We start from the raw sequence: 20,011 nt of genomic DNA, 5'->3' as shown, positions 1-20,011 counted from the left end.
GGGTCAGAGCCCAAATATTCAAGCAAGTATGGCTTAGAAATGATACAAAAATAAGCTTAAAAGAGGGGAAATGTTGCTCACCCTTGAAGACCAAACTTTAGCAGCCTTTTGGCTTGAGATGCAGCACTCCTAGGCTCTGAAGAACAACCTCAAGCTGCTGGAATGGAGGATGGAAGGGTGGGGCTATGGGTTGGTGAAGAAATGAGTGTAGGACTTGAGAGGTTTGAAGCTTGGAAGTGTAGAGGGAGAGAGATACAATATGGGAGCTCAAAGGTGATTTTTCTAACCCTTAAACCAGAGCTGGGAGGCTGGTTTTATAGGCAAAAGAGGGGGAGAAAAGGGGGAAAAAATGGGGGGGGAAATGAATTCAAGTTTTCCCCCAAAAAGTTGGCCCCCCGGATACAAAATCTGGGGGGAAAAGAGATACATATTTGAAATGTACCTGCAGCAAGGAGCAAGGTCGGCTGGTTATTGAGGTTGAAGGTAGCCGGCCGGCTTTCCCCATGGCCGGCCGGCCAAGGGTCAAAAGGGTCAATCAAGATTAGTGGCCGGCCACCACAGAAAGAGAGCCTCCCATGTGTGCACAACACAACCCTGTGGTAAAAAACTGGAGAAAGTGACCAGGAGAGAGAACAACCCACTTTTAGGAGGGGTTCAAAAAGGTCACACACAATTACTGGCCGGCCACCAAATATTGGTGGCCTCCCAGATGTGTACATCATAAATATGGGGTTTAGGGTGAAAGAAAATGGCCCAAGGGTGGTCAACATTGGCTTTGAAGTGAGAAAAATCGGGCGACGGAGGGCGATGAAGGGATAAAGTTGGCTGACAGAACAATTACTGGCCTCTCATCCTTCTATGACCTTCCTAGCAATGAAACAGAGGTCCCTGCCAAAAATGAACCAAAACCGATGCAAAATGGAGGTTCGGGGGTCGCAACGCGCAGTCTGGGCCCCCGAAAACTGACTGTTGGGCACCGGGAGTGGTGTTCGACCACGAAGTCGGTTTCTCGAACCACAGTGTCCCTCAAAAGGGAGAAAACAAGATGTATGCCAAAAACCGGAGCAAACAGAGATGGTTAAGCGGTCCCGAACCGAGGCACACGGCCAATGGCTTCGAAAAATCGGGAACCGGGCTCCAAACGGGCAAAATGGCCTATGACCACGAAACGTAGCCTACGGTCACTGAGAGATGATCTACGAGATCTCTCCCTCCTTTCGGGAAGAGAAAACAGAGAAAATAGAGCCTGGTTCGCAAACCGAGGCAAGGCATGAAAGAGTCCGGAAGTCCGAAGGCAAGGCTCGCAGCCGAGACTCTGAAACCTCTGGACGAGCACGATATTCAACATCACCGAGCGTTCAATCGGTGACGTCTGAGTCTTAAATTCGGTCAAAAATGGGGTGTCTACACTCCCAAAAACAAATCACGCCAGCAAAACGGCCCTATGAAGCCCCGAGTATTACCTTCGACGATTTTGATTTGATCAGCGTAACACTCCCCCACATTGATCCATTGGTCATTGAACTACGCGTAAATCGATTCACCGTTGAACGCATTCTCATAGACCAGGGGAGTACTTCGGAAGTTATGTATTACAAGACCTTCATCAAACTCGGGTTCACTGAGTCGAACTTGTCTCCGGCTCGTTATCCGTTATTTGGCTTCAATGCTAATCTAGAATACCTGTTGGGCAAAATCACACTGCCAGTTTGAGCGGGATCCCGAACATTAGATGTGAAATTTTTGGTTGTCAAGTTGCCTTCGCCATATAATCTTATCATGTGACAAACTTGGCTGTATGCCATGCATGCTGTGCCCAGCACCTATCATCAACTGCTCCGCTTCCCGACTGAATGAGGCATTGAACAAATCCGTGGTTCCAAGAAATCGGCACAAGCATGCTATCTTCTTGCCGCGAAGACACCAAGAGAGTTGGAGGTGAACTCTATTGAGGTGCCAGATCGCGACAGCCTGGACGATATCGGACGGCTCCCAAGTGAAAAGGCCACGGAAGCCTTAGACCGAGTTGAAAATGACGGGGATCCTGATAGGTTCTTCATGGTCGGAGCCACCTTAAATAAAATTGACAGACAGCAGCTAATTAGCTTCCTGCTCGGCAACCTTGATGTATTCGCATGGTCACCGTATGAGATGCCGGGGGTAGATCCATCTGTTTCTGAGCACCGTCTGAATGTTGACCCTAAATGTAAGCTGATCATTCAGAGAAGCCGACAGTCAGCCGCAGAACACACTGCTACTGTTGTTGAAGAAGTTGACCGGTTGCTTGATGCCGGGGCAATCCGAGAAGTTACCTATCCTACATGGCTGTCGAACACTGTGGTTGTCAAGAAGAAAAATGGGACTTGGCGTGTTTGTGTGGATTTCACGGACTTAAATAAAGCTTGTCCCAAGGATTGTTTTCTTCTCCCCAGAATAGACCAACTCGTGGACGCCACGGCGCATCATTAACGTATGAGCTTCTTCGATGCCTATAGAGGCTACCATCAAATTGCCATGCATTCGGAAGACCAAGACAAAACTGCATTCCTCACCTCAAGAGGGACCTATTGCTATAAGGTAATGCCTTTTGGGCTAAAGAATGAGGGGGCAACGTACCAAAGACTAGTCACTGCCATGTTCAAGGAGCAACTCGGTTGAACTATGGAAGTGTACATTGACGATATAGTGGTCGAGTCTAAAGAAGAGCAAACTCATTTGGTCGATCTGGAAGAGATATTCGGCATTTTATGCAAGTACAAAATGAAGCTGAACGCTTCCAAGTGTGCATTTGGGATCGGATCCGGCAAATTCCTTAGCTACATTGTCAACCACCGAGGAATCGAAGCCAACCCGAGGCAAATCACAGCAATCTTGGAACTCGGCTCCCCTCGTTCGGTGAAAAAGGTTCAAAAGGTAATGGGGATGACCGCCGCACTCAACAGGTTCATCAGTCGTTCCACAGATCGCTGTCGACAATTCTTTCATACTCTAGGGCAAGGTAAGGCCTTTGAATGGACCTCCGAGTGCGAAGCCACTTTCAACTGCCTGAAGACCTACCTCCGATCAATTTCACTCTTGACAACACCTTCGGCAGGTAACCCGCTCATTTTATATCTGGCAGTTTCCGACTGGGCCGTCAGCGCCGTACTGTTAAAGGAAGAGCTTGGGGAGTAGCGGCCAGTGTATTATGTGAGCAAGGCAATGGTTGACGCCGAAACACGTTGCCTTCCATTGGAAAAACTCATCCTAGCCCTCGTCATGGCAGTAAGAAAGCTGATGCATTACTTTTAGGGGCATACCATCGGGGTACTAACGGACCACCCCCTCCGGTCGGTACTCTGTAGTGCAGAAGCATCAGGGCGCGTTTTAAAGTGGGCTCTTGAACTCGGCCAGTACGATATTCATTTTTTGCCTAGAACCTCAATCAAGGGTCAAATGCTTGCCGACTTTGTGGCCGAATTCACTGGGGTCTTGTTGGCTTCAAGTCTGATGAAATTCAATCTAAGCCGAACTGGAGAATTTATGTTGGGGACATTTGGCAGTTATACTGTGATAGATCGTCCAATCAACGCGACAGCGGGGCCGGAGTAGTGATAATGGCTCCCGACGGGGCAATAATTGAGCAGGCTGTCAAACTCGGCTTCGAAGCATCGAATAATGAGGCCGAATACGAGGCCCTGCTAACCGGCTTGCGGAATGCATATCTCCTCGGTGCTCGGCGTCTACTTATATTTTGCGATTCAAAGCTGGTGATCATTCAGCTAAAGGGGGAGTACGCGGTAAAAAACGACCGTATGGCTGCTTACATGAAAACAGCAAATTCCTTGCTGGCAAAATTTGACCATCATGAATTGAACCAAATAACCCGTGATCAGAACACACACGCAGACGCCCTGGCTTGCCTAGCCTCCGCCATTAACTCAGAAATTAAACGGACAATTGAAGTGGGTTTCATTCCTAAGTCGAGCATTGGCCCTTCAAAGGAAGTCCAGATCAATGTCATAGAGTCAGAGCCGAGTTGGATGGACTCTATTGCTGTATTCCTATCTTCCGAACAGCTCCCATCGGATAACAAAAAAGCACACAAGCTGCGAAACAAAGCCCTGCGATACTATTTGGATCCGCAAGGAAAACTTTACAAAAAATCCCTTTCTAGCCCGTACCTTGAATGCGTTCATCCGGGTAAAGTTGAGGGACTACCAACTGAAATACATGAAGGTAACTGTGGCGCCCATTCTAGCGGGCGCTCTTTGGCCCATCGTGCTGTGACACAGGGTTATTATTGGCTGACAATGAGAGCTGATGCCGAATGTTACGTGAAGAAATGTGAGCAGTGTCAGAAGTTTTCTCCCTTAACCCATCTGCCTGCTGAAGAGTTAAGCTCTATAACCAGTCCTTGGCCGTTCGCCCAATGGGGACTAGACATCGTCAAACCATTGCCTCGCGTCCCGGGTAACAAGCGATTTTTTATTGTCGCAACAGATTATTTCACAAAATAGGTGGAAACAGAGGCACTAATGCACATTCAAGATAATGATGTGAAACGTTTTGTATAGAGAAATATCATAACGCGATTCGGCATTCTAAGAGCACTTATTTCAGACAACGGCACCCAGTTTGATTGCGGTGTCTACCGGGAACTGTACAGCAAGTATGGTATTCGGTCCTATTATTCCACCCCGACTTATCCACAGAGTAATGGCCAAGCTAAAGCCTTCAACAAATCTATTTTAGACGGCATCAAGAAGAGGCTGGAGAAAGCTAAAGGCAGATGGGTCGAAGAATTGCCAAGTGTGTTATGGGCTCACCGCACTACTCCGAGGCGGTCCACTGGGGAGACACCGTTCGCTTTGTGCTTTGGAACGCAGGCAATCATCCCCTTGGAGATCGGCCTCCTAACCTTGAAATCAAAAGTTTTTGATTTGGGTCGAAACGACATGATGTTGGCCTTGGATTTGACTTTGATTGAAGAACGAAGAGACCGTGCCCTTGCATCCATGGCACGGTACCAGCAGCATCTTGTTAAGTCATATAATCAACGTGTTCGACTGCGCCGCTACACACTAGGAGAGTTGGTCCTGAAGAAAGTGCTTCCAGCTGCCAAGAATCCGGCTGACGGAAAATTGGGTCCTAATTGGGACGGCCCCTATCAGATCGACTCAATCGCGGAAGTAAGGGCATATCGGCTCAAAGACATGTCTGGGAGAAGTCTGCCACGACCTTGGAATTCCATGCATTTGCGTAAATTCTATCATTAACCCGACTTGTGGGGCATGATACTTGTTTTGAATGTTCGCTGTGTACAAGTTTCATTTTTTGCAATACAAAGTTTGTTGTTTCCTCACTGAAATTCAGCTTATTATAACAAGTCTTCTGACTAAGCCTCGGGATTCGGAGCCCCATCAGTGCATGACACTTTTGGGCCGACTAAGCCTCCGAATTCGGAGCGCCTTTCGTGGATATCACGATTAGCCAAGATAAGTCTCTGGATTCGGAGTCCCATCAGTGCATGACACTTTTGGGCCAACTAAGCCTCCAGATTTGGAGCGCCCTTCGTGGATATCACGATTGGCCAAGTCTCCGGATTCGGAACCCCATCAGTGCATGACACTTTTGGGCCAACTAAGCCTCCGGATTCGGAGCACCCTTCGTGGATCTCACGATTGGCCAAATCTCCGGATTTAGAGCCCCATCAGTGCATGACACTTTTGGGCCGACTAAGCCTCCGGATTCAGAGCGCCCTTCGTGGATATCACGATTGGCGAAGATAAGTCTCCGGATTCGGAGCCCCATCAGTGCATGACACTTTTGGGCCGACTAAGCCTCCGGATTCGGAACGCCCTTCGTGGATATCACGATTGGCCAAGATAAGTCTCCGAATTCGGAGCCCCATTAGTGCATGACACTTTTGGGCCGACTAAGCCTCCGGATTCGGAGCGCCCTTCGTGGATATCACGATTGGCCAAGATAAGTCTCCGGATTCGGAGCCTCATCAATGCATGACTCTTTTGGGCCGACTAAGCCTCCGGATTCGGAGCGCTATCAATGCATGACACTTTTGGGCCGACTAAGCCTCCAGATTTGGAGCGCCCTTCATGGATATCATGATTGGCCAAGCTAAGTCTCCGAATTCGAAGCCCCATCAGTGAGAACTTTTGGGCCGATTAATATTCCGAATTCGGAGCGCCCTTCGTGGATATCACGATTGGCCAAGATAAAGAAGCCTTCGAATTCGGAGCCCCATATGTGCAGGTCACGTTAGGGCCAAATAAAGACTCCGGATTTGGAGCGCCCTTCGTGGATATCACGACTGGCCAAGATAAATAAGCTTCCGAATTCGGAGCCCCATCCGTGCAGGTCACGTTTGGGCTGAATAAAGACTCTGGATTCGGAGCGCCCTTTGTGGATGTCATGACTGGCCCAGATAAAAGCCGTGGATTCGGCGCCCTTTTCGTAAATACTACGATTAAAAAGCACACATAGTTGACGGGCGAAAGTCGACACATGTAAACATAAATTAAAATAAATTGAAATAACGTGTTTAACTTGTACAAGCATAACAATATATACAAAAACAAATTGAAATAACAAGGAAACATAATTCAATTCTAATGAAAAATCTCATTAATTTTGATCGGTGATACATAACTCGCTTCTAATTTACTTCAGCGTAATACAATATATTCAATTTTATTCGGCATCTCCCTCGTCGTCGCTCTTTTTGGTATCAAAAGCCTTGTTCATAGGAAAAATGATCACGTTGATATAATGACAATGCCGAATCAACGCCTGCTTCCCAGAGAGCCTCTACGGCATGGAGAGCCCTAATCCACCCGTGCTTGAATCCCCGATTCTCACATCGGCATACCTCATCGGCGAGCTTTTCCGTGGTCTTCTCTATCCCGACTTTTCAGCCGTCGTGAAAGCCTTGTTCATTAGCCCTGGTCTTTGCAGACTCTAATGCAAACATGCTTGCCGTCTCTCGATCGGCAATCGCATGACTTATTAGCTGTTAAGTCACCCTTTCGCCCACGATCGGATTGGTTTGGCCAGCCGAATGTGTCTCGGCAGTTTTGGCCTTTTTCAGTTCATGCTTGGCCTTTTCTGTGCGGGCTTTCAAATTTTGAATGCGCTCATTCTGCCGCTCTATTTCCCGTCATGCGACACGTAGACGCATGCCGACTTCATAGGCGGTGTAAAGCCCTTTCACTGCTTCGTGGATGCCATCCTGAAACATTTCGAAATCCTGTCAATCGACCATTGACTGTTGGATTTCTAGTGGAAAAATCTGTCGAGCGAAGTCGACTGCCACGTTTGGGTCGTGCACAATTGAATCTGCCTCAGTCATCGGTTTATTCCCCACAAACACCACAAAACTCAACGGGCGCGGTGTCGCACCGGATTCACCTCTCGGTCATGGTCGAGGGGAGTTGCCCCATTGCTGTTTTCTTTTTGACGAGACCTACTGTGATGAGGTGGGAGCTGACTTTTTTCCCGCTCCTTCGACGACCTACTTCCCGTACGCATGGGCTCGCCACTTCGATTCACCTCCACACCCAGCTCAACTAATCTCCTCTTTTCTCCTTTACTGTTGAAGAATAGTCTATTTGACATTCACACTTGTCTAACCTTTCACAACAGACTAGTTTGAGTTATTGAGTCTAAGCACACTGATAGAACCTACGCGCACAATACTCTCACCCCATTTACTCCTTACGGGTGCAGCACACCTGAGGTAACCTCATTACTGCTGGACTTTAAAAGGCTTAGGGATCTAATCCGCCTAATATCTAAACCTGTCGCCGATCTACTTATGTGCCACAGCCACTCCATGAACTAGTAGTTTTCGGCTTTCCAGTTCACGCATTAGCTAGGGTAAGGGCAGATTCATTAATCTAATCGGCCCACTATCTAAACCTGTCGCCGATCTACTTATATGCCACAGCCACTCCATGAACTAGTAGTATTCGGCTTTCCAGTTCACGCATTGAGGCAAGGGCAGATTCGTTAATCTTAACGGCTAAAAGATTTATTAATCTAATCGGCCCACTATCTAGACCTGTCGTCAATCTACTTATGTGCCACAGCCACTCCATGAACTAGTAGTATTCGGCTTTCCAGTTCACGCATTGGCTAGGGCAAGGGCAGATTCATTAATCTAATCGACCTACCATCTAAACTTGGCACCGATCTACTTATGTGCCACAGCCACTCCATGAACTAGTAGTATTCGGCTTTCCAGTTCACGCATTGGCTGGTGCAAGGGCAGATTCATTAATCTAATCGGCCCATCATCTAAACCTGTCGCCGATCTACTTATGTGCCACAGCCACTCCATGAATTAGTAGTATTCGTCTTTCCAATTCATGCATTAACTGAGGCAATGGCAGATTCCTTAATCTCAACGGCTAAAGGCGGGCCAATTGAATCGGTTAAATCCTATGGCCTTGCGCCGAAAGGATCACGTGCCTCTATTCATATGCAAGGGTATGCTCATGGGTTTATTCGACTAATTTGAAAGTCTAATTGCGAGGATACGCCGTTATCTTTATATCAATATTTAATTTATTCATCTTTTTAATGGAATGTTTATCTATTGCGCAATAGACAGCAGTAGTCTTACCCAAAATAGTGGAAAGCAAAAATCTTCATTGATAACAACAATTGAGTACAGGCAATAATGCAAAGCAAGTGAAATTTTCATTCATAAAGTGAATATAGATAGTCATCATTTTATACATGAAGATTACCCTAAGTAAATAGAAGTCTACTAAAAAACAAAACATGTTTGCAAGAACATACATTAAAAATTCCTAACTAAACTAAAGTGACTCAAGCGGCTCAACGTCCACTTGCTCGTATGGAATCGGCATGGCCAATGTCACATCAACGGCAGCAAGGGCTTTGAGCCAGCCGTGTTTGAATCCCCGATTCTCGAATTTGGGAACTTCTTCTACATAATTTTCAAGGGTGGCGCCTTTCCTAGCCTCGAACGCTTTGGAAGCCTTGGAGTTGGCTATTTCCTTCGCCTTCCTCGACTTTTCCAATTCGGCCTCCATCTTGGCAATCACCTCTTCGGCTAACTTGAGCGAATATTCACTCGCATTTTCCCTATCCTCAGCGGCCAATCTGAGTTGGTCAGAACTCCGTGCCCTTTCCGTCTCGGCTTCAGCCCTTGCACTTTCCATCATTGCTCTCGCCGCTTCGAACTCGGCCCTGCTCCTCTCACCCTCAACTTCCGATTTCAAACGGCCAATTCTTTCAATGGCGTCATGCTGGCGGCGGCCTATTTCGGCTATCCTTCCGACTGTCTGCAAAACAGGAAGTTAAAACCAAAATAAAACCAAAGCAATATACGCAGAAAGCGAAAGTTAGGATCAAGTCACATACCAGAAAGGCCGACTAAGCGGCTAATGCTATTGCCACCAAGCCCGGCTCCGCCCGAAAGGTTGCCTTGTCTGCCGGTAATGAGACCGGATCTTTCAAGGTCGACGCTTCAGAGGAGATCGGCATATTTTTTTATCTTTGGTTGAACAACAAAAGGCGCAACCACATTCGACTCCTCTAAGCGCGGCTGTTTATCAATAGGGTTTTCCTCAGAGCCGGCCTCGCACTCGGTGGGACGTTTCTCCCCCCTCCGATCTTCTGGGCTCATCCGTTCGACTTCCTGCACCGTCTCGGCCACCCCAATTTGAGCCGTTTCTTCTATAATAATAGGCTCAAAAGATTCAGTCGGCGCAGGTTCATAACGGATGGTCTCGGCTCTTCGCCGGGCGGCCATACGTTCAGCGTTTTTCTTTCGTGCCATTTACGTGGGCATTTCCCCAGCCATGTTCTCAAGATAGGAGCCGGGAAGATCTCCCAAATCAATAAAGATATCTTCAAAGGAGATTTCCCCCCGACCTGAAGTGGAAGGAAAATCGGGTTGATTAAGGCCGGCTGATTCGAACGCCGAGTGAAGGCACTCATCGACTTCGGCTTCCAAGGCAGATTGGCTCGGTTGTTCGGCGATCTCTTCGGCTACTGGCTCTGCGGCCTGCTTCGAATCAGAAGTTTCGAAACTGATGTGCCTAAGGCTTTTGAAGCGGGGGAAGATGAGAGCCGTGAGATGTTGTTCGCCGCGTGGAATCGAAATGTTTTCCGCGGCCGAAAATGCTGTGTAAGTTGGCTTGTACCTCAGAAGTATATGGGCGGCCCTCTCTTGCTTCTGAATATTTGGACGGCTGAAAAACTGAAGTGCGGTTTTAATGTCCGCAAGAACTGCGTTGTCGGCCGAGACCATAACTTTTTAAAAATTATTGCCTGCACAAATAAACAATTATTACCTCACGAGAAGGCTGAATAGATATAAAATAGATAAACGTACGAAGCTACACAGCAACCTGGTTCACTTTTCCGTCTAGGAATAGGGTCTAGGCGATCCTCGCCTTCGCCGAATTCCCACTTGCCTAGGACAACGACCATGACATCGTCTACTTGCTTGCCAGAACTGGCAAGCAAAGTTATCAACTGATGGCCAGTGTCCTTGGCCCTGAGAAAATAACGCCCTAGCCGGCCAGAAGATTTGGCCAAAACATAACAATGCCGAATGACAGGTATGCCAACGTTGATCCTAAGACGCCGATTCAACTCTATAATCCCCATTATGATACGAAAAAAGTTTATGTTGGGTTGCAAAGGAATCAGACTCTAATGGCAAAGGACGGCCTTAAGAATGGGTGAAGGGAAAAACGGACTCTGCCCTCAGCAATAGATAGGAAAGGAAAGATGATTGTACTTTCATCATCCCTCTCCATATCAAGAGTGTTGTCTGTTATGAGTGACAGATGGACATCGTCGGGGATGGAAAAATGACGTCGAAACCCAGAGATACGATCCGTAGAAAGTAGGTCTTTCAAATGTTTGGCCATACTAGCAAGTCTAAGCAGAGTGCTACACTAAAAATAAGCAAGGAAATGGGATTCGAAAAGAAGGAGAAGAGAACTTACAAGAAGTAAAGGAGACAACGACAGACGGAAAAAAGTTGTAGAGGATGCGAAATGAAGGATGTATATCGACTCGCTGTCCAGGAGCTTCGAGTATTCAAAAAATGCATTCGAAGAGACAATAAAGTTTCAAATCACAATGAATGAGGGAAATGCACGAGGGGGCGGGAAAGTATAATAATGACCGAAAAACGTGTGCGTTCTGACATTTACGTTGGAATGAGGGTAGCCGCCGAATTTATATTTTTGACCTTTCAAATCTGAAACCAAACACGCCAACTAAACTGTTGTTAGTAGGGTGTTTGGGGGACAATTGTGGGAGCCGAGTTTCAACGACTGCAGAGAGGGTCGAGTATATACTTGGAGGCTTATTATATGAACATCCCTATTCGGCCCCATCTTGCATCATTCGAAAGCCGAATCCCCTAAACGGCCGTAGAACCAGTTGAGCGGGGAGCTGAATGAGAAGTGATTTATGATGGAAGAAGCCGAGTGAACAATCACACGACAGATTAATAGTGGGCCCTATCCTGAGGACCAGGGACGTATATAAATAGAAGAGGAACAACCACATAGAGGTATGTGAGAACTATTACGCTTAACTTAAGATACAAGTAACTAAGAGAGCATACAGTTGGAGTGCTAATTCCGGCACCCCCAACTGGAGTATTTATTTTTTTTCAAGTTACTAGCTAAGGATCTCGAGTGTCCCAGTGGATCAAAAGAGTATTTCCAAACCACTTCCCTACAGCTAATAAATCATTAAGTCAATTAACAGTTTTTAAAAAGGATTGGCTTCCCTCCAGTTCTTGGGCCCGTGGGGGCCCACCATAGATCCTGTTTCGATAATTCAAACTGTTCAATGTATAGAACTTGCTGAGTACTATATGCCTGTAAAAAAATCACATTGATCGGATATCAATAGTTATTTTATCGGATCAGATTTCTATCAATCGTTTATTTTTTCACCGTCCATTTTTTTTAATACAAAACTGATTTGATCGCGTAGTTATCGATATCCAATTAATGTGATTTTTTACAGACATATAGTACTCGACGAGTTCTACACATTGCACGGTTCAGATTATCAAAACAGGACTCGTGGTGAGCCCCAACAGGTCCAACAACATCCTCCAGTCCGATCAAGGATTTGAGAGAAGCCAGACCCTTTTTAAAAATATCAAAAATTTATTTTAATAATCATTCAAGTAATTTTATTATTGTATAAAATATCAGTAAGCGTCTTATTTTTTTTAATTAATTCTATTAAATAAAATTTTTTAATAAAAAATACACTATAAAAAATAATTCATATTTCAAATAAATTTAAAAAATATATCTGTATTTTACCCATTCAAAATGTTTATAGGGAGTCTACAAAGTTGTAAAAGCAACGTCAATGCGGGTCAAAGTAAAGTTAAACCAGAGGTGGGTGGCAGTGTGGTTAAGGCCCGGAGATTAAGCCCCAGGTCATAGGTTTAATTTCCCTCTCCTGGGCCAATTTTTTGGACGAAGCACAGTTGATTAGGAGGTTGGATCTCAAGTTGTCTAATTAATGCTTGGCGTGAGTTCAATACTCCCCCGCTGTACGAGTCCTGACTTAAGCGGAGCTTGTCTTGGGAGGTCGGGGTAAGTTCCCAAGTTATAGTCTCCTCGCTCAGAACGACTAACAGGACACTCTGGTGATCTCTGCAAGGAGCGCTGCCTTAGACCTGCGGGAGAGTAGGGAGGATTTTCCTGTTAAAAAAAAAAAAAAAAAAAGTTGTCTCGATCCTGGTCCCCATGCCCAACTGCCACATTTAGTGAACGGCTATACCATGCTTTTCTCTTTTTTTACCTCTTCATTTTTATTTATATTTATTTTAAAATTATGTTAGGGATTTCAAATATTTTATTAAATATTTTACCAAACTTCTTATATAGATATGAGACCTACATACATATGAATTTGTATGAGTCTCATCCCCATATGAGAGGTTTGGTAAAATATTTAGTAGAATATTTGGAATATATTTCTCTTTATTTTATGTCAATAACTTTCGAGTTTGGATTATCTCTGGCCTCAAATTAAATTGGATAGTTCTGTCTAGTCTATTTGACTCACTTTTGAGTTTTGTTTTGATAATTTAAATAGTGCATATTTTAAGATTTGTTAAATATATTATTCTGATAAAATATTGAGTCGATCGGATAACAGAAATTACGTGTTTGGATTATTTTGTATAAATCATTTATTTTTTCATCGTTTAATTTTTTTTAATATATAAAACTGATCTAAATATGTGATTTTTTTACAATGATGATGTACTCGACGAATCCTAAATTATAAATGGTTCGAATTATTAAAATGAGACCTAAAAATGAACCCGAGCCGAACAACACCTCTCCAATCCAATTTGAGACCCCCCCAAAATTAGGAAATTTGGTCAAAGCCCTATAATAAAATTTTATTGCATTAAAGATAAGTACAAATTTTTTTTTTGAAAAATCCAACATATACCACTATTACTAAAATATTAAATTTTAATATAATATAACTTTTGATCTAAATGTCAGTTTTTAATAAAATTAAAAATCTATTACACAAGATTTATATTGGCTATGAAATTCTTAAAATAAAAAAAAAAATTTACCCTTGAAATTGATGTAAGGAACATGTTACTCTGGCAATATTGTCTACCCAAAAAATGATATTTTGTTTTATTTTTACACAATCATGTGATTCTTTTTTAGGAGATTTATGATACAAAATAGATTAATCTCCCATTTTAACTAAATAAGGGTCTAATAGAAAGGTTTGGGCTAAATTTCCAAAGAATTTTTTTTAAATTTTTTTTTGGACATGTCCAAAGAAACTAATCCCATAACTTTTAATTTTGGACGTTAGAATCAAAGGTCAAATTTTAAAGTTTTTAAAATGCTCCAAATTTAATCATTTTTGAATCATGATTTAAAATATATATATTAGTGTCACTTAACTATCTACAATTTGTCTTTCTATTCATATTACCAACGCTGATCACCGGACTTTTCATGCCGGCGATTTTTCTATGACTATCTGACAAATTTGTCAATGATAACTAGTTTTTCTACAAGTTTCTACGCAACTTGCCGACGACGATGATATCCTATATTTTTTTATTAATATTATCACTAATTTCTTCTTTAATGTTATAATAACTTCCAAATTTACCACTAAGCTCAAGACGTCAATTGGTAAAAGCGAATTTGCTACTTATTAATATGACCATTCTACTAATGTGTTCAAAATTTGCTCATGACAAAATAATTGCTTTTTTTTTTAATTTTTAAATTATGACAATTTTTTAATATTTTTTTTGATATGTCTTGTATAGTTGAATTTAAAATGTAGAAAAAAAAATACTCAATTGAAAAACTCTAAAAAAAAATTTGAAAAAATCAAAATAAGCAAAAGAAAATTACTATTTTTGCTCTTTTTTTTGTCTTTTCTAATTTTTTTTGAAATTAAAAAATATTAATTTTTTGGTTCGTTTCGTCATGTAGAATTTAGAAACTTACAACTTTTTGAATTTTAAAAAAAACACTAAAAATAAAAATAAAAATAAACTAACAAAAAAATCACCAAATAATTAAACTCGAAACAGCTACTTAAGCGACCATAGCTACCCTAGTGATTTTGTAATCATATTTTAAGGCATGATAAGAAAAAAATCAAGAATTCGAGTTGATGGAACAGTGATAATGCTTTTACTTGTAATCCAATTTTATTAATAAACTAACATCTTATCATTTAAAAGTAAATATAAAAAAATAAAAAAATAAAAAAAAACACGTACTTGAGCAACTCACATGTACCAAATTTTCCATGCGGCCACCCACACATGGACATATACCAAATTTTCCATGAAACCAATCTACTTTTAAAATATAGCAATTCGTAGGAATATAACTCGATGTGAAAGGCATATACTTTCATCCTCTCACCTAATCTCGACTCAATTTACCAAAAAAACCCTCCCAATAATTGTCAATCTGACGTGTCATCCTTTCAGTGGACCCAAGCTCTCTAAAAAGTGCACAAGACTACGTAATCCCTATAGCACAGGATTCCTCAATCTTCATCTAATCGCACCGTTTTCTCGTATCATATAATAGACATCGACATTTGGGTCCATTGCTTCATCGTCTCTCTCTCTCTCTCTCCCTCTCCCTCTCTCCGTATTCTGATCTGTTCGAAAGCTCTCCTCTTTGCAGGTGATTCATGAAACCCATTTTGTTTTTCTGTGTGTTTGTTCCATTTATTGCCTAAATATATGTTTATATAGGGCTTTTCTTCTGTGATTCGATATCGATTTATCTTCTTTGATGTTGATACGTTCATATATATATATAGCTCTTCTCTTTGTAAATTTATTTTTTTTCGTGATAGATTTAAGATCTGTTTGATCATGGTTTGTTTTGTATGTCTAAATAATGACCATTCTACAATGTCTTGTTCGAATGAAATTGAAACAGAGTATGATTACTTTTATGTGATTTAATGCTGGTGTTCATTTGTGGGTTTTTGCAATTATGTCAAATTTTATCAATCTGATATTCTAATATGTTTTTTCTTTGTTCTGTGAATGTGAAATTGATGAAATTTGCATTTTGCAGTTCTTAATCTCAAATTTGAGTAAAAAGCTTGATTTGATAGGAACTCCTCTAATCATTTGATCAAATTTTCATGAAAATATTTTTAAGAATTCCCCTCTTACCCCAAATTTCACTTTTTATCAAATTTGATGAACAAAAAAATCTATCTCCAATGGTTCATCTTTTTATATTTTCACCAAATTTAAATTTGATGAGTTTTCAATTTAATGAAAAAAATGAGTATTTTGATTTGATGAACATTTGATGAAAGGATTGGAGATGATTTTTTAGTACTTTTTCATCAAATTTAAATTTGATGAAAGAAAATGTGAAGGATTGTCTGCTTGTGTGAATCCTGTCATTCTCATTTTTTATCTGAAAACTATGTTATATCCCCCCCCCTCCTTTTTTTTTTGGGGGGGGGCACAAATATTCCAAGTTTCAAATATTACATTTAACTTGGAATATTTGGGCACAAATATTCCCCTATGAAATTGATGAAATTTGCATTTTGCAGTTCTTTAGAGCATCTTCAATCATTCATCTTTTCTTTCATGAAATTTAAATTTGATGAAAAAGTACTCAACAATCATCTCCAATCATTTCATCAAATGTTCATCAAATCAAAATACTCATTTTTTTTTCATCAAATTGAGAATTCATCAAATCCTCCATCAGATTTAAATTTGATGAAAATTTGGGAGATGATTTTTTAATACTTTTTCATCAAAATATAAAATTGATGAAAGAAAAGATGAAGGATTGAAGATGCTTGTGTGAATCCTGTCATTCTCATTTTTTATTTTTTGGGCACAAATATTCCCATATTTGTTTGCTCCCCAACCAGGTGCATCACATTTCTATTTTTTATTTTTTTATTTTTATTATCAAACAAGGGAAATATGTTAAATTAATATTTGAAACTTGGAACCCATTATGTATAGTTTAGTTTAGTTTTTGAAAAATGTTTTGGAGTGTGTTGTTTTTCGTTTTTCCTTTTTTTTTTTTTTTTTTAGTGAATTTTGTAAATATTTTAGTTAATTAATTTAATTTTATTTTTTAGATATATCTAATCTAGATGTACCTGAAATGTAAAATATTATGAAGAAATCTAAAAGAAAAATCACTAAAGACAAAAAAAAAAAGAAAAAGAAAAAGAAAAAGAAAAAGAAAAGAAGGAAATGTGCTGATTTTTTTGTTTTTCATTTTTTTTTGGGGGGGTCTTTAGTGAAAATTTTCAGTTTTCTTCACAAATATATTACTTTTTACGTGCATCTAAAAATAAAAAGAAAAAAATTGATTAAAAAACGAAAAAAATTTAGACCAAAAAAAAAAAAGAAAAAAAGAAAAAGAAAAGGGGAAAACAAAAAACTCAAAAACTGGATTTGAATTTAAAACCTAAAATTAATTTTTAACAATTATGTAATAGGTATGTTTCGGACTTTTTGCCATGTGGGATGTCAACATGTTGTCCATTGGAACGAGATTGATGGTTCAGCCATAAAAGGTATCGTTTTTAATAATCAATGCACCTTTTCAACCACCCAGCTTGATGTTAATAATTGAACTAGTAAAAAGAAAGGAATGAATATACACTTAATATAGATAATGTAATTATGTTGTAAATTTGAATTATGAGAAGGCAAAAATATAATAATAGAGATGTGTACTGGGGGGTATTGCTGTGTTTGGCGCTTCTCATCTGTGCCATATATCCGTATATACATATCATTGATAACAACTATACTTTGCCTCCGTTTGGGAAGTGGGTTGACTTTTTGATTTTTTGGCTTTTTTGGCTATTTTAGCCTGGGCTAAAAAGCTTGGTTTGGGAAGGGCTTTTTGGCTTTTTGACTTTTTTGGTTTTTTTTGTAAGAGAAGAGTGTAATGATTATGGGTTGGATGTGATGTTTTGTTTGTTGTGGCTAATATAGCCTATTTTGTCTTTTGTGCCTATTTTGGTGTTTTGTTTTGTATGACAATTTCTCATCTGTTAGTGTTTTGTTTTTTTCCTTTTCCTGTGCATTTTGCCCTTTTGTTTCTGAAGATTTGAGGCGCTTCTGTGCTTGACTGTTGACCCCCTGCCCTCTCCATTCTAAGTGTGACTGTTGACCCCCTGCCCTCTCTATTCTAAGCATGACTGTTGATTCATTTATGTGTTTAGATTTGTCAGCACTCAGCTTATTTGCTACGGATTTCAATCCTTTTCCCTACACAGTTTCTCATTTGCAAGGAAATATTTTGACACTTTGCTTCTACATTACTTTCAGAGTTTTTCATATGATCGAAAGCCAAATACCTGGGAATGTGGAAAGATGGGCTTGAATGCTGATAATTCCTTCTCTGAAGCCTACGAAATTGTTTGTCTATTTGGCTTACCTGTATTCCTCCTCGATGAACTTGGACATGCAATTCATACCACATTCAAGCTCTGTGCCGAAATGCACAATGAAGCCAGCAGTTACAAACTTCCTGTTGTGTTGAAGCACGAGATTGGTGAAGACGGTTAAGTTCTTCACTTTACAGGACTCCTGCCCTGTAAATAACATTTATCATACTAGCAGGAGAGTATAATTTATAATTATCTCCTAGAGTTTAGTACTTTGAAATGGAAAATAAAGGGAATGTATTGATGAAAAGGTATGATTTTGGGAGATTATTAGGCCAAGGTAACTTTGCTAAGGTTTACTATGGGAGAAACCTTAAATCTGGTCAGAGTGTGGCCATCAAAGTAATTGACAAAGAGAAAGTTTTGAAGGTTGGTTTGATTGATCAGACCAAGCGAGAAATATCTATTATGGGATTGGTAAAGCACCCTAATGTGGTGCAGCTTTATGAGGTCATGGCCACCAAAACAAAGATATACTTTATCATGGAATATGCCAAAGGCGGAGAGCTCTTTCACAAGGTGGCCAAAGGAAAGCTCAAGGAAGATATTGCAAGGAAGTATTTTCAACAATTGATTTGTGCCGTTGATTTTTGTCATGGAAGAGGTGTTTACCATCGGGATTTGAAACCTGAAAATCTGTTGCTTGATGAGAATGGGACTCTAAAGGTGACGGATTTTGGCTTAAGTGCCCTTGCCGAGTCTAAGCGTCAAGATGGATTGCTCCACACGACATGTGGAACACCATCTTATGTTGCTCCTGAAGTGATTTGTAGAAAAGGGTATGATGGAGTTAAAGCAGACATATGGTCTTGTGGGGTGATCTTATTTGTTCTACTAGCGGGTTGTCTTCCGTTTCATGATTCAAACCTTATGGAGATGTATCGGAAGATAAGCAAAGCAAACTACAAATGCCCTAATTGGTTTCCATCGGACGTGCGCAGACTTTTGTGCAGAATCCTTGACCCTAACCCATACACGAGGATTTCCATTGCCAAAATCATGGAAAATCCTTGGTTCAAAAAAGGGTTAAACACCAAATCCAAAAGCATTGAATTGGAAAGTAAAGAAATCGCTCCATTGAATGCTGACGCCATTTTTAGTCCTTTTGGGAAGAGCAGTGCTGGTTCTGAGGAAAAAAGAGAGTTACCCAAACCTATAAATTTGAATGCTTTTGATATCATCTCTCTTTCAACAGGGTTTGACTTGTCTGGTTTGTTTGTTGAAAATGACCAAAAAGAAGAAGTACAATTTACATCTGCAAAGCCTGCCTCTGCTATCATATCCAGACTAGAGGAGATTGCCAGGCATCTGAAGCTGAAAGTTACGAAGAAGGATCAAGGATTTTTCAAACTTGGAGAATCAAATGAATGCATAACGGGGGCGTTGTCAATTGATATAGAAATATTTGAAATCACTCCATCTTTCCATGTGGTGGAGGTGAAAAGGTCTAGAGGTGATGCATTGGAATATCAGAAGATACTGAAACAGGATATAAGACCGGCTCTTAAGGAAATTGTTTGGGCTTGGCAAGGGGAGCAACAGCATTAGCAGCAACAATGGTTACAAGTGCAGGTAAGTGGCTGTATCATATGGTTATTGCTAATTTGTTTTGCGGTTTTGATTGTTTCAAATTGACGTATGGTCTATTTATGCATGTGTGCTAGTCGGCCTAATGTTAATGCATTATTGTTAATGGGGAAGTTCCTCGGTATCTCTCACAATCTCTTTTGTATGTTTGTTCTTTTAGTAGAAACTTGTACGTAGACATTTCTATTTATCTTTGGTTGTTATGGAGAAAACTCTACTTTTTTTTTTTTTCCTAATTTTTTTTTTTTATCTCGAGTAAATACATCACACAGACCCTTATCAGAGCCAAAAGTATTAACATAAAGAATAAAAAAAGCACCCAGACAATACTCCAGGAGAAAGTGGAACTGGAACCTGGAATGTCTTTAGGCTACATAGTAATAGGCTTATGGTATGGAAGCTGCTAGACTTCTAAATGACATATGAAATATAA

General features: G+C 40.8%; 1 protein-coding gene across 2 annotated transcripts; it reads left to right on the top strand.

Annotated features, from left to right (window-relative positions):
* The first annotated feature begins 14,919 nt into the window (after positions 1 to 14,919).
* LOC145796918 (CBL-interacting protein kinase 18-like) lies at positions 14,920 to 19,768 on the top strand. Of its 2 annotated transcripts, XM_082882572.1 has the most exons (3): positions 15,144 to 15,221; positions 17,032 to 17,109; positions 17,873 to 19,768. In XM_082882572.1, the coding sequence occupies exon 3, from the start codon at positions 18,211 to 18,213 to the stop codon at positions 19,537 to 19,539; it is 1,329 nt and encodes a 442-aa protein (XP_082738698.1). In that variant the 5' UTR covers positions 15,144 to 15,221; positions 17,032 to 17,109; positions 17,873 to 18,210; the 3' UTR covers positions 19,540 to 19,768. The 2 variants fall into 2 exon arrangements, with proteins under 2 accessions (XP_082738697.1, XP_082738698.1); XM_082882571.1 differs by lacking the exon at positions 17,032 to 17,109 and having other exon boundaries at positions 14,920 to 15,221.
* Positions 19,769 to 20,011: the final 243 nt, after the last annotated feature.

The sequence above is a fragment of the Camellia sinensis genome, chromosome 8 (assembly GCF_055761805.1).
Source record: "Camellia sinensis isolate YWXY chromosome 8, ASM5576180v1, whole genome shotgun sequence".
In the NCBI taxonomy this organism is placed as follows: Eukaryota; Viridiplantae; Streptophyta; class Magnoliopsida; order Ericales; family Theaceae; genus Camellia; species Camellia sinensis.
The sequence above is the reverse complement of the archived record's forward strand: the minus strand, read 5'-3'. Positions and strand labels throughout refer to the sequence as shown.